General features: G+C 44.3%; 1 protein-coding gene across 7 annotated transcripts in view; it reads left to right on the top strand.

The window, feature by feature from the left end:
• TTC19 (tetratricopeptide repeat domain 19) overlaps window positions 1-15,204 on the top strand; it is a 38,763-nt gene that overhangs the window by 1,978 nt on the left and 21,581 nt on the right. For 5 of the 7 annotated variants that reach the window (XR_009560473.2, XR_004040581.2, XM_030861342.2 and 2 more), the window contains 5 exons: window positions 405-515; window positions 968-1,006; window positions 1,801-1,857; window positions 2,171-2,232; window positions 4,197-4,291. Coding sequence is in view for 5 of the 7 variants with exons in the window: in XM_030861342.2 (XP_030717202.2) it covers window positions 405-515; window positions 968-1,006; window positions 1,801-1,857; window positions 2,171-2,232; window positions 4,197-4,291 (364 nt within the window). In the remaining 2 variants the exon portion in view is untranslated. The remainder of the gene's footprint in view (window positions 1-404; window positions 516-967; window positions 1,007-1,800; window positions 1,858-2,170; window positions 2,233-4,196; window positions 4,292-15,204) is intronic. The other 2 variants (XM_030861343.3, XM_060291096.1) reach the window with 2 other exon arrangements.

The raw sequence follows: 15,204 nt of genomic DNA, 5'->3' as shown, positions 1-15,204 counted from the left end.
TTCCTTTCTGTTGCTTTTCTTCCTAGCTTTTATCATTAGTTGTCATTAAGCTTACTTGTCCTACAAGGTCACTTCCAGCCTGCAGGAAGAGAGAAAGAGGATGTAGGGCCAGCAGCTTCCTTATAAGATTTGATAAAAATTGCTTACATTCCTGCTGCCTGCATCTGTTGGCCAGAGTTTTGTCATGTGGCCAAACAGAGCTGCAGGGGAGGCTGAACTCCCTGTCACCATTGTAGACATAATGCCTGGTGCATAGTAGGAGTTCAGTCAGCATGTGACGAATGAATGAGTAAGTTCCTTCTGTGTGTTGGGATATATAGCTGTACCCACTTCCGTGTGGTAGCACAGGCATCTGCTTTCTTTATATTTCATTTTCTGTTATTTTCTTTGTTTTCTCTTTTCAGTTGTGCATCATGAAAGATGAGCCAGCAGAGGCAGAGCTAATTTTGCATGATGCTCTTCGTCTTGCCTATAAGAGTGATAACAAGAAGGCCATCACTTACACTTACGATTTGGTAACTCCTCCCGCCAGTCTGAGCCATTGATGATTAAGGGTGGATGTAGGAGAAGGGTGGTTAGGCACCTGATTCATGTTCCTGACCTGCAGCAGGCCCTGAAGCTCTTTGCTTTTTGTTTTTACTAAGTTTTCTTTTGGTTTCAATTTTTATTACTCTTGGGGTGTCACAAGACGCCTCAATCCCAGACAAAAAAGAAATGAATATCCTTAATATTTGTTTCTTCAGTGAAGAGTGGATCTAGATTTGGTTTGTCATCGTCAAAGTCTGTTCGCGTATTTGTTCTCACACCATTGCTGTACTTTGCTACCGGCAGATCAGTGACATACTTTTCTCTGGACTATTTTTTTAGCTAGAGGGTGAAAGCAAAGGGGAGTCTTTAGCTTAAACGTTTTGAAGTAAGTAGGAATACAATGCTCTAAACTGAAAAACAACTTGTAATTAATTTTCAGATGGCCAACTTAGCATTTATACGGGGTCAGCTTGAAAATGTAAGTAAATCACTTTGTAATGTCATGAATTTGTGAAGGGCTAGCCTGAAGGAACTTCTGTTAGTAAGGGTACAGGCTAAGCTGCTGTAACAAAGAGACCCCAAAATAGAGTGACTCAAATAAGAAGGAAGCATATTTCCCTTTAATGCATTAATCCAGAGGTAGCTAAGCCCTGAAGATGGGTAGGTACCTCTGCTCCATGAAGTGGCCCAGAAGCCCAGCTTCCTTCTAAGGTAGGTCCTCATCTGCGTAAGAGAGCTGGCTCACCTCCAGCCTACAGGAAGGAAGAAGGAGAGGATGGAGGGCAAGCAGCTTCCTTATAAAGTGTGATTTAGAGATTGTTCACATGTGTTCTGCATGCATCTGTTGGCCACAGCTTCATCATGTGACCACACCTAACTGCAAAGGAGGCTTGACCTGGTAAAAATTGAGGAGAGTCTAACTAAAGAGATGGAGAGGAGGGTGAATATTAGGGGGTAGTTTCCAGTTTCTGCCACAGTGGGTTTGGAAGGGAAGTTAATTTCTGAAGTTGGTTTCTACTCATCACAGAATAGTTTTCAAGGTGCCCAGAGGATGTGCAGTCCTGGTATTTTAGTCTGTTTTCCCACCACAAGGTTACCTTTTTCTTTGTATATGTGAGTGTAAGTGTGTAAGTGTAAGTGTGTGAGTTTAAGTGTGTGTGTGTGTGTGTGTGGTGTTTTCCAAGGAATGGTACATAAGACTAGTGCTTAGAATCCAGGGTCATCTGGATAGGGGACCCAAATAAAACAAAAATCTTTTCCTTGTGCTTTTAGGCGGAAAAACTTTTTAAAGCAACAATGAGTTACCTGCTTGGAGGGGGCATGCAACAGGTAAGGACGTGATGTAGGATTGCTCCCTAGCTGAAGCAGTTTTCAAAAGTCTTACTTCCTGTAAACTCCATCCAGCCCCCACGTGTGCTTTGGCCAAAGAGTTGGAATTCTTTTTCCCTAAGACTGGTATAAAATTTGCCAGTCTTTCATTCATGCAAGAGCATGGTATCTGAGGAATTCACAGTTGCCTGATTCCTCCAAAAGTCTAAAGACTATGGCTTTCAGGTCAGAGTCAGTCTAGAAGTTGATCTGAAATACCCCTTGAGGAAATTTTACTTGTTATGAATTTCCTTCATTTTTCTTTTCCCAACAGGAAGACAATGCAATAATAGAAATCTCTCTAAAGCTGGCCACTATTTATGCTGCTCAGAATAGGTAAGTATAGTCAGAATCTAGGCGTGGAGGCAGCCAAGGAGTAGGGCTGTGGGCAAAACGTTGGCCCTGGGATGTTGCTTACTTTTCATTTACCTGCTAATCACCTGGGTCTCCAGAACTTAGGTGTCACACTCACAGTGCTCCGTCCCTCACCTTTGAAATCTTGAGTCTTTTCTGGGCTTGCCCCTGCTGTTTCCATTAGCCTGCTGAGCGGGACATGCGGCCTTCGTACCTTTGGCTGCACCGTGACAAGTCTAGGCAAGTTTTCTGTTCCTGCTTGAACTGGGAAGGGAAGTTGTACTTAGAACCTTAGCTTAGCTTTTCCTAGGAGAGGAGGGGGCACTGTAAAGGCTGCTGGGGATAATGTATTTTGCTGGTTTAGGGATCAGCAAACCAGGAAGTCAGGTATAAAGTTAAATGATGAGAGAGTTGCTGTGGGAATGTCTTAGTGGCTAGCTCAGCGGGCAGGTTTTAAAGCCCATAGAGATGATCTGGTAGCTAGGTTTCAGGAAGCAATACCCAGGAGTGGAGGAGAGACCTGCAGGTGGGACCAGAAAGCAGTGCTGAGTTAAAAGTGTTAGATGAGCCTGAGTTGTTACAAAGAAGGAGGAGTCTGCGGGTGCGCAGGAGGGACTTTGGGGACAATCCGGGTGTGTGCCGCGGATGAGAGAGGCCTGGTACCTTCCTTCTCTAGGTGGGGTTCAAAGAAGAAACCCTAGGATGTAAGCAGACAGCTCCTCTAGAGAGTTATATTTTGGGGTAAATTTAAGGAAAGACTTGAGTAAGCCTGGCTTTTCCTTTGCTTTATCGTTGCTGCAGAAGTTGGGTACCAGAAGTTTGGAATTGCTCTAGTCAGCAGCTCCTTCATTCTCAGCGGGACCCAGTCCGTCTCCTGGCATTTGGTTGGGCAACAGGACTAGCTACGGGTGGGGCATGAGCTCCCAGGGCAAGAAGCAGCCCAGAGATAGTGACGGCGGAGGGTAAGGCACGCCCGTGGCCTCCTAGGAGGTAGTACCCACTAGTAGTTCGCCTGCAAGTTACTCAAAAGTGGTTTTTCATTTTGATTTGTTAAGAAACGCATGAGACCAGGGCCAGGCCCTGAGGCTGAGGAAGGCTGTTACAAGTTGGGAGGGGTCGTTGGTAGACATTTTGCTGTGACTCAGGATGCCTTCTGGGCAGCCTCCCCCGTTCCGTGCCCTGTTCGGATAGGGTCCCTCCTGCCAAGGTTTGGTTCTTCTGAGAACAGCAGAACAGTGGGGTCATCTGGCAAAGCACGAGAGGAGAAGAGGTGAGCTTGGTAGTGCCACCTGTGGTGAGAAGCTAGGAGCCAAAATGGAAGAGCAGAAACCAGGGCTGAGCTTGTGGACGGAGACGGAGTTTATGTCGTGTTTCTGTGCATCTCTGTAGAAACCAGCAGATGACCCTTGTGCTGTCCAGAGTCAGTCTCCCTGCTGCCTGGGTGTCCTCTCCAGTTGACTGAGGTCCTGAGAGTGGGGCTAAATGCCTTCTAGTGCCCTAGGTAGGAGTTCCCTTTCTGTAAAAGAAACTTGCATCAAAGACCTGCAGCTTGGGAGAAGTGTAGAGCTAACAGACCTCCAGAAACTGAGTGAGGTCAGCAGTTAGAATCCTCACTGCCGGGGCCCTCGCCTCCGTTGGTAGTGTATCACTTTGAGCAGGGGTAACCTCCTCACACGTGGAGGAGCTGACCCCTCTGAACTGTGTTAGTGGGAGGTGAGGGAACGGCTGGTCATGTCGGTTATTGAAACTCTGTCTTAAGTTAACGTTAATTAGGTGACCAAAAAAACCCAAACTTGAGAAAGGGCAGATTGACACCTCTTAGAGACTTTAAACAAAATTCCCTCTTCCCGTCTTGCACCTGACAATGTAAACCTGAGCTGGAGAGATGAGGACAGAAGAGCACTTTGTGAAAGGTGTGCAGCTGATTGGTGCTCTTTGCTTTACAGACAGGATCTGGCTCTTGCTGGTTATGAATTCTGCATTTCAACTCTAGAGGAAAAAATTGAGAGAGAAAAGGAATTATCAGAAGACACTTTGTCAGGTAGGGAAACCTGACTATTTTTTGGACAGTTGCCTTTTTTGCCACAAAGGGCTTCACTCTTCAGCTGTGGTAAAGGAAGCAGAAAGGTATCTGAATTGGGGGGAAAGTTACTCATTTTGGAAGCTGTGGCTGTTTCTAAGGTCTCAGAGGGTTTGGAATTAGATATTTTCTTTAAATGACTTGACCACTGGTGGTGGTTGTTTTTTTTAACCCCGTGGTAACATCTTCATAATATATCTGTTGATTTTTATTATCTATCATCTCTGGAAAATTGGGGAGCAGAAAGGGAAGTTTCTTCTCTTGTCTCTTGGTTCAGCTACCAGTCACAATGCTAATTAAGTACCTTTGGTCCCCAATGTCCACCAGCTATGAGAAAGGAAGTGAAGCTCATGTTTTGTCTGTCTGTCCTCATCGCGGAGGGAAGAGCATGAAGAGTCATGCTGGGAACAGAATGGGGTGGGCAGGACACTGGCTCTCAGCCATTCGGGTTCCTCCCTCCCTCCCTCCCTCCCTCCCTTCCTCCCTCCCTCCCTCTCTCTCTCTCTCTCTCTCTCTCTCTCTCTCTCTCTCTCTCCCCCCTCCCTCCCCCTCCCTCCCCCTCTCTCCCTCTCCCCCTCCCTCCCTCCCTCCCTCCCTCCCCCCCTTCCTTTGTATCGTTGATTTACAATGTTGTGTTAATTTCTGCTGTACAGCAAAGTGACTCAGTTTTACACATATAGACATTCTTTTTTAATATTCTTTTCCATTATGGTTTATCCCAGGAGATTGGGTATAGTTTGCTGTGCTCTACAGTAGGACCTTGTTGTTTATCCATCTAAATGTAATAGTTTGCATCTGCTAGCCCCACACTCCCAGTCCGTCCCTCCCCCCAACCCCCTCTCCTTGGCAACCAGGAGTCTGTTTCTATTTCACAGATGAGTTCATTTGTGTCAGGTTTTAGATCCCACATATAAGTGGTATCATATGATATTTGTCTTTCTCTTTCTGACTGACTTCATTTAGTATGATGATCTCTAGGTCCATTCATGTTGCTGCAAATGGCGTTATTTCATTCTTTTTTATGGGTGAGTAGTGTTCCATTGTGTATATGTACCACATCTCCTTTATCCATGCATCTGTCAATGGACATTTAGGTTGTTTCCGTGTCTTGGCTATTGTGAATAGTGCTGTGAACAGAGGGGTGCGTGTGTCTTTCTGAATTAGAGTTTTGTCTGCATACATGCCCAGGAGTGGGCTTGCTGGATCATACGGCAGCTCTGTTTTTAGTTTTCTGAGGAACCTCCGTACTGTTCTCCACAATGGCTGCACCAACTTACATTCCCACCAACATTGTAGGAGGGTTCCCTTTTCCCACACCCTCTCCAGCATTTATTTGTAGACTTTTTAATGATGGCCATTCTGACTGGTGTGAGTTGGTAGGTACCTCATTGTAGTTTTGATGTGCATTTCTCTAATGATGTTGAGCATCTTTTCATATGCATTCGGGTTTCTTAATGTGGGTTGAAGTATTGGGAATTTTCAGATTTGACATTCATTCAGTAGCCCTGATTTCACACTTCCTCTTTGCCTAGAGCTAGCATGATGCTAGAGATACAGCGGCCAACTCTGTTGTCCCTAAAGCAGTACATATGGCTGCAAGAGTTTTCTGTAGTCATGGGTCTTCCAGTTCTCCCTTGAACATAACTCAGTTTTCCTCCTTCATACTGCACTGAAGCCCCCCTTATTAAGGTCACCAGTTCTCAATCCTTATCTTACCAGCTCTGCTTACTAGCAGCTCAACCCAGGTGGTCACTGTCTCCTACTGGAAACCCTTCATTCGCTTGGTTCTGGGACACCTCACTGGTCCCTTGCCCTCCCCGGGTCCCCTGTAAAGGTAGCGGGCCTCAGGGCTGTCTTCGGCCCACTTCCCTTTTCTCTCTGCCCTCACACCCTAGGAGACAGCAGTTAGTCCCATACCTTTAAATACCAGTTTTACATCTTCAGCCCCAGCCTGTACGTGAGCTGCAGGCTCATGGGTTAGATGGTCTACCTGACACCCTGACCTGAATGCTTAATGGTCACCTCACACTTAACGTGTTTGAAATGGGTCTCTCTTTTTTTTTTCCTGCATTGATTTAACTTTTTTTTGTTGACATATAGTTAATGTCTAATATTATGTTACAGGTGTGCAGTATAGTGATTCACAGTTTTCAAAGGTTATACTCCATTTGTAGTTATTATAAGATATTTGCTATATGTTCCCCACGTTGTACAGTTGTACAGTGTGTCCTTGTGGCTTATTTTGTGCCTCTCACTCCCTACCCCTGTAGCGCCCCTCCCCGCTGAGATGGGCCACTTGGTCTCTGCCCCTCACAAGCTGGTTTCTCGCGAGGCAGCCCGTTTCGTAAATGGTACCACCATGCACCCGGTGCTTTGGCCAAGAACCTAAGCAGCAGCTGTGATTTCTTCCTCATTCCCTACGTGTCATTCACCAGCAAGTTGTACTGAATCAGCCATCAAAATGCATCCATGTCACAGCCGTCTCAGCCTCTTGCCCTACCGCTCTGGTCCAGGCTGTCATTGCTTCTTGCCTGGACTCCTGTAGTCATCTCCCCACAGCTTGTCGTGCTTCCCTTCATTCCCTCAGAGGATTTACTGCCCCCCCACCCCCCCACCTGTTTGACACCATCCTTCCACCTTCGCCACCCGGCTCTTTTCTCGCTGTCGTACGTTCCCAGCTCAGTGCCGCCTCGGGGCCCCGTGCCTGCTCTTGTCTCCATGGCCAGTGGCCTTCACCCAGGCCTCTGCTCAGGAGGCCAGCCTGCCAGCCAGTCTTCCCACCTGTGTGCATTCTGAACCTCTCTCCTCCTCTGCTTTGTCACCCTGGGAAGTAGGTGTGTGTGTGTTGTGTGCTTGAGCTACTGAAGTTCCTTTTTGTTCAAGCGTTTTTAGTGTCTGTCTTCCCTATCAAAGAGGGAAAGAGCCGTCATCTGTTTTGTTCACTGCTAAATCCCTAGGACCTCGAGTAGTGCCTGCTACATAATAGAGGCTCAGTAATAGTTGCTGAGGGAAAGGGCAAAAGGCCCAGCAGACACTGACGAATGTCAGTGCAGTACGGAAGTGCTTTGAAGAAATTCACAAAAGATGTAAAGACAAGTTCCAGCTGTCAAATAAGTCACTTTTGAACTATCCACATCCTTGCTATGTTTCATTTATACATTGACTGTAGACAGTTGCTTCAGAGTATAAAGCAGTCTTTTCTGACTCCAAAAGCAATACAAGGGTGCTGAAGAAAATTTCAGACAGCATTAAGAAGAAAATAAAGATCACTCATAATTGTATTAAGAACTCCTGTTTAGGGCTTCCCTGGTGGCGCAATGGTTGAGAGTCCGCCTGCCGATGCAGGGGACTCGGGTTCGTGCCCCGGTCCGGGAAGATCCCACATGCCGCGGAGCGGCTGGGCCCGTGAGCCATGGCCGCTGGGCCTGCGCGTCCGGAGCCTGTGCTCCGCAACGGGAGAGGCCACAACAGTGAGAGGCCCGCGTACCGCAAAAAAAAAAAAAAAAAAGAATTCCTGTTTATTTTTTGGTGTATGTCTTTCTAGGCTTGTTTTCCTCTAGCTATTTACATTTTAATAAGCAAATGAGGAGTCACACTTACATGACTTCTTTGTAACCTGATTTTTTTTAAATTGGCTCTCTTTTTTTTTAATAAATTTATTTATTTATTTTTGGCTGCATTGGGTCTTTGTTGCTGCACGTGGGCTTTCTCTAGTTGCGGTGAGCGGGGGCTACTCTTCGTTGTGGTGCGCAGGCTTCTCATTGCGGTGGCTTCTCTTGTTGCAGAGCACGGGCTCTAGGCACACAGGCTTCAGTAGCTGTGGCTCGCGGGCTCTAGAGCGCAGACTCAGTAGTTGTGGTGCACGGGCTTAGTTGCTCTGCGGTATGTGGGATCTTCCTGGACCAGGGCTCGAACCTGTGTCCCCTACATTGGCAGGCAGGTTCTTAACCACTGCGCCACTGGGGAAATCCCTGGTAACTGCTTTCTTAAAAGATAATAATCTATCATCATTATGTGCTTATGTTAATTAATATATACTTGGGTCTCTTTTAAGGTTTTCCATTCTGATTTATTCATCTGATGACTCATAACAGTATATGTTGTCTGAATTAGGTGATATCATTTGAGTTACATGGTGATACTGGTCTCACACATACTTCTTTTGCAAAAATTTTTCCCATTTGGTTTTCACTCAATTTCCATATGAATTTTAGATACTTTTCATGTGAATTTTAGCTCTTTTTGTTCGCTCCCCAAAGTACTTTGAGAATGAATTGTTAAATTTGTGTTGTTTATAAATTAGTTTGGGGAGGTTGCCTTCTGAATAAGTTAGCATTTGACTACAAATAGCAAAAAATTTCAACTAAATTAAGTGTAGCCGTGAGGACACTGTTATGTCATGTGACTGGCGGTTTAGTGAAAGGGGGCGGGGCTTTATGGCTCACGGAGGTCCTGAGGGATGTGGTCTCCCCATCCATCCTCACTGACACTCTCAGTGTGCTGGCTTTCACTTCACACTTTCCTTGTGGTTGAAAAGTGACCGTCAGATCCCAGGAATCTCATCCAGAAATGACAGTGTCCACTTCTTGCGTGTTTCTCTTAGAATCAAGGTAATTTTTCCTGGAAGTCCCCGCCTAGATTTACGCTTGCTCCCTGCTGGCCAGATCGGGTTACGTGGCATTTCTAACCCAGTCCTTGGCAAGAGAAGTGGCATTAGCATGATTGGCTAAAACTGATCAGGATCCATTCCTAACAGAGGTTCGGAACCCCGTCTGCTTGAATCATGTGAGGAAAGTGGCTGAGACCAACGGCAGCTCTGCTCTCATCACGCCGCCGTCTTCCCATTCAGGGACGTGGTCTGCTTCTCCTTACAGATCTTTTCAGGTAGATCTGACAGCTGTTTTGTTACATTTGATTCTAAATGGGCACCTTACTAAACTATTTGCTTTTGAGTTGATATTCACACTATTTCCAGATATATAATTAGAGATTTGGGAGGTCATGATAATTGTCTTTTTTCAGATAGTTGTACTTCTGTGTCCCTACTCCCTCCCCTTACTAAATGTAGTTCATTGGCCATAACCTCAGAACATTAAGTAACAGCGGTGCTGGACAACTTTGTCTTGTATCTGATTTGGTGCAAGACCGTGTGAGCAGATGTATTATTACGTGTGGGGCATGTCAGGCTTGCCGGTAACTGGTTAATTGCTCGGTGTGCTGCTGGGTAATAGTTGATGCTCACGTTTCATTTAGACTTCCACATTTATTTTGTTTAGTGAGATCCATAGTGTATTTCTTGAGCTTCTCATCACAGGATTGTATTAATGTGATAAAATGAACTGGCATGCTTTCTGTGTTTTCTGGAATAGGTGTGGGGTATTACATGGAGTGATCTAGTCCTTGGAAGTTGTAGGATCTACGAAACCACGTGGCTCAGATCTCCTTTAGAGTTGATTCTCTGGCAGCTTTTGTTCTTTCTTCGGTTACTTATACATTTAAGTTTCTTCCATTTTCTTGAGTTGATTTCAGTACCTAGGACAGTGCCAAGACCACAGCTTAAATAAATACCTGTTGAATAAGTGAATGCGTGGGTGAAAGAATTTTGGAGACCTGTATTTTCCTGGAAGAAACTTACTTAGGAATTATATTTGTAAAGCATAACTTAACGATATTCTGTTATGTATTCAGGATCATATTCCTTTCCCAGTTGTTAATTTTGTGGATTTATTTCCTTTTTCAAAGAGAGTTTTCCCACTGATTCCTTCCTCCTCTCCTTGAGATGAGAGTTTCATTCATTTTCATAGTTTAAGTAAAACACTTCTGGAGAGTTGAAGTATTTCTGGTGGCATATTTGGTTTCAGGAGTGCCTGAAGTCTGGCGCCTGGTTGGAATTCTGGCTTTTCACTTAGAACAGCAGTGGGACTAGACAAGTTACTTATGCCCTCCTCAGTTTCCTCATCCGTACAATAAAAGAACAGAATGTGCCTTACAGCGTTGTTACGGGGATTCCATGCTCTAGGATTGAGACTGGGGCTCAGTGAGGGCTTGGAAGGAGGCTGCTGGACTGTGGTGCATCTGCTAACCTAGTTTCTTAAATGGTTTAGCGCCTCTGTGTTTACCACTCTTAATTATGAAGGGACTCCCTGACTCTTTTATTCATAGTTTCTCTTGTTTTTTGTCGATTTTGTTGACCTTGTCAAAGAGCCACCTTTTGGTTTCATGTTCTCTAATTTTTTTGTTGTTTTCTACCTCCCTTATTTCCACTCTGATCTTTTGTATCTCTCCTGCTTGCTGTGGGGTTTATTTGCTCTTCTTCTAGTTTCTTAGGTAGAAGATTAGGTTGTTGATTCAAGATCTTTCCTAGTGTAGGCATTTACAAGCTATACATTTCCCTCTACTGTGTTAGCTGCATCCCATAAATTTTGGTATGTTGTGTTTTTATTTTCATGTATCTCAAAATATTTAAAAATTTTTCTTGTGATGTCTTCTCTGATCTTTTGGATATTTTGGAGTGTGTTGATTAATTTCCATATATTTGTGAATTTCCAAAATTTCCTTCTGTTGTTGATTTTTAAGTTCATTCCATTATGGTCCATTATTCCATTAGAACATACTTTGTATGATTTCAGTCCTTTTACGTTTTACTGAGACTTGTTTCATGGCCTGGTCCGTGACTTATTCCGGGGATTGCTGCGTATGCATTTGAGAAGAGTATGTCCCTTAGCCGCTGGGAGACGTGCTCTGTAGACATCTGTCAGGTCTAGTTGGTTTACAGTGCCGTTCAGGTCTTCGTTTCTGTCTAGTTCTAGACAGAACTTTTGTTTTTGTGAGTTTTTTCTTTATACATATTTCTATGCTGTTTAGAGCCCCAGATATATATATCTTCATTGTGAATTATTCTTTCATCAGCAAAGTGATTCTTTTTTTCCTACTTAAGGTATTTGTCACAAACTTTAGTTTTACATTGTTGACTGTATCTTACTCTTAAACTTTCTGAGTAATTTTGTTTTCAGTATGTGTTTTGTAGAAGGCTGTGTTTGGATTTTTTTAACCTAATCTGAGTATTGTTGTCTTGTGGTAGAGAATCTTAAAACCTGTTTAAAGTTAGAATTGAAAGTGATATTTGGTCTAATTTTTTACATTAAAAGCTTTCCATTTTTGTTATTTCTTATATTTTCAAGTCCCTCTTTTTTTAAAAAATAAATTTATTTATTTTTGGCCGCGTTGGGTCTTCGTTGCTGTGCACGGGCTTTCTGTAGTTGCGGCAAGTGAGGGCTACTCTTTGTTGCGGTGCGCAGGCTTCTCATTGCAGTGGCTTCTCTTGTCGCAGAGCATGGGCTCTAGGCGCATGGGCTTCAGTAGTTCCAGCACACGGGCTCAGTAGTTATGGCACACAGGCTCTGGAGCACAGGCTCAGTAGTTGTGGCGCACGGGCTTAGTTGCTCCACGGCATGTGGGATCTTCCTGGACCAGGGCTCGAGCCCATGTCCTCTGCATTGGCAGGAGGATTCTTAACCACTGCGCCACCAGGGAAGTCCCTTCAAGTCCCTCTTATAGGGACGATTTTCTCACTAAACCTCCATTTATATTTTGAAAGGAAGGTACATCTATGGTCTCCAGTTCTATTAAAGGGTAACCTAAAAATTTCTAAAAGACGTATTTGACTCAGAAAAAAAATTCTGTTTTCAGTTTCTTCTGTAAGATGAGGTGACTACAATTTAACTTTCTCCTACCTCTCCCCACTTGTTTTTTCTCTGTGATCTGGAATTTTAGATCTAGTGGGACTTTTTTTTTTTTTTTTTTTTTTTTGTGGTACGCGGACCTCTCACTGCTGCGGCCTCTCCCGTTGCGGAGCACAGGCTCCGGACGCGCAGGCTCAGTGGCCATGGCCCACGGGCCCAGCCGCTCCGCGGCATGTGGGATCCTCCCAGACCGGGGCACGAACCCGTGTCCCCCACATCGGCAGGCGGACTCTCAACCACTGCGCCACCAGGGAAGCCCCTCTAGTGGGACTTTTTGCACAGAATTCTGAGGCCAACTTATTTGCCTTCTCTTTTGTATATATAAAAATTTATTTATTTTTGGCTGTGTTGAGTCTTCGTTGCTGCACACAGGCTTCCTCTAGTTGCCGCGAGCGGGGGCTATTCTTCGTTGTGGTGCACGGGCTTCTCATTGTCGTGGTTTCTCTTGTTGCAGAGCAGAGGCTCTAGGCGCGTGGGATTCAGTAGCAGTGGTATGCAGGCTCAGCTGTGGCTCGCAGGCTCAGTAGTTGTGGCTCGCGGGCTCTAGAGCGCAGGCTCAGTAGTTGTGGCGCACGGGCTTAGTTGCTCTGCGGCATGTGGGATCTTCCCGGACCAGGGCTCAAACCCCTGTCCCCTGCACTGGCAGGTGGATTCTTAACCACTGCACCACCAGGGAAGCCCTGCCTTCTTTTGTAAATAACCTGTTTTCTCCTGCCTGGTTACTTTGTAGGTGTCAGAAGCTCTTTAGCATAAGGTTAGGGGGTTGGTCTCTATGAATTTGCTTGGTCTGTGGTGACCCTTCATTTTAAGATCCAGTTCTCTTGAGCTTCAGTAGTACACCTTTGATTATTGCTACAGTTCTGCCTTGCTGTGTTTTTTTATTCAGGAGTGTCGTTTACCTGTATGTTGGACTCTTTCTTCTCTGTTCTGTAGTATAAATTTATTCTCTCCTCTCAGGTTCTTGTCTGTATTTTGGGAATTTTTCCAGTGTGTATTCCATATTATTGACTTATTCAGAAAAGTCAGTTCTGTCCTTTTCTTCTTGTGCGTTTTTTTTGTTTTGTTTTGTTTAAGATTTCAAGCAAAAATAAAGAGTGGAGACTTTAACAAACACCTGTACACTTTCCCCGTAGCTTTGTCAAGTCTAAGTATTTTACCATATGTGCTTCAGGTGATGATTGGGGCGGGGGGGGGGAGTGTAAACCCCTGTGTACTCCTGCTTGATGTAAGTAGCAGGTAAACCATCTATTTACTTGGTTTTGGTCTTTATCATTCTTATGCCTGTTTATTACACTTGTATACATCAATAAACAATATGTTTATTGTTTTTAAACTTTTTTTTTTTTGCGGTACGCGGGCCTCTCACTGTTGTGGCCTCTCCCGTTGCGGAGCACAGGCTCCGGACGCGCAGGCTCAGCGGCCATGGCTCACGGGCCCAGCCGCTCCGCGGCATGTGGGATCTTCCCAGACCGGGGCACGAACCCGTGTCTCCTGCATCGGCAGGCGGACTCTCAACCACTGCGCCACCAGGGAGGGAAGCCCTGTTTTTAAACTTTTTATGGACTAATATGTTTTTAAACTTTTTATGAATGGCACATACTGTACAATTGTTTCTGCAGTTTATTTTTCACTTATCATATTGCAGAGATTTATCCACATTGATACTTAAAGCATCAGGGTTTTTTAACATAAAGGCCCTGTTCGCTTGCCACGCTGTCTGTCTGTCCAGAAGGGATGACTTTACTTAGTCCCTGGGGTGGGGGTGCGGGGTGAGGTTGTGCTTTTTTTCCATCCTGGAAAGGAGGGATACAGCTAGAGGTGGCCCTGACACCCCATTGTGGGCATGTACTCACTTCTCCTGTTGATGGACATGTAGGTTCTACCTGTGTTGCTGTAGAAAATAATGCTTGGACCTGTGTCTCTGTGCACACATGCATGATGTTCCCTAGGGGTACACCTAGGAGTGGAATTGCTGGGGTGCAAATACTAGACGTGACCAAATCGCTTATCAGTGCTTTTACTGGTGTACATTTTCAGTGGCAGTGTGTTAGCATTCTTGTTGCTCTATATCTTTGTTATTATTGGACTTAAATTTTTGGATGATCTGGTGGAGCTGATGGAGTGTCATTGTGGCTTCAGTGCAGGTTTCTCTGATTACTAGTGAGATACAGAACATCTTTTCATGTATTTATTGGCCATTCAGATTTCCTGTTCTGAAAACTGTCTCTTTATCCCCTTTGCTTATTTTTTGGAAGGGTTGTCTTTTTCTGAATGATTTGTAAAGAGTTCTCAGCTTAATGTCTTTGAGCATCTTTTTTTGAGCGTCTATTTTGTTGGTTACATTGTATCTTTGTGACCTTGTCTTTGCACTCTAGGGCATTTGATAGAGATTGATTAATTCTACTGAATGTAATAGAATCTTTTGATATTTTCCTTTATAGTTTGTGTTTTCTGAGTCTTGTTTAATAAAATCCTTCACTCTTCTAAGGTCAGAAAGATAGTGTCTTCTAAATATTTGGCTTTTTTACATTTAGTCTTCAGTTACGTGGAATTTATTTGTAACATGGTGTGAGGTAATGATATGATTCTTTCCTCCCTCAAGCACGGATTTTAGCTCAGGACTGTTTTATTAGTGCATCCGATTCTCACTGGTTTGTAATGACATCTCTGTACTGAACTTTCATAGATATATGCAGTGTTGTGTTGTTACTTCTGTAATTAAAACTTTTAGTTTTATTGTATCTTCCATATTTAGTTCAGTACTTTCATGTTTCTAGTCATTTCTTTTTATATATGTTCATTCATTCAACCAGTCAGTCAAGAAAGAACTGATTGAATGCCTGTGACATGCCAGGCGTATTACTAGGCACTGAGGTACAGCTGTAAATAAAGCCTGAAAGACACCTCCTCAATTTCTAGTGAAGGAAAAACACACAATAAAGACGATCCACTAACTTAATAACATATCCAAAGATGATAAAGGGCTACACAGATAAGTTTATGAGGATATATGTATTTAGGGGAGATGTGGGGCAGTACAGTATTTTATAGAGGGGTCGGGAAAGGCCCGACTGGTAAGAAGCCTGGAGGATGGGAGGGAGTAAGCCAAGTGGTCATCGCTGAGGGAGGCAA

This window comes from Globicephala melas, chromosome 20 (assembly GCF_963455315.2).
Source record: "Globicephala melas chromosome 20, mGloMel1.2, whole genome shotgun sequence".
Taxonomy (NCBI): Eukaryota; Metazoa; Chordata; class Mammalia; order Artiodactyla; family Delphinidae; genus Globicephala; species Globicephala melas.
Note: the sequence above shows the minus strand (reverse complement) of the source record. Positions and strands in the feature narration are given on the sequence as shown.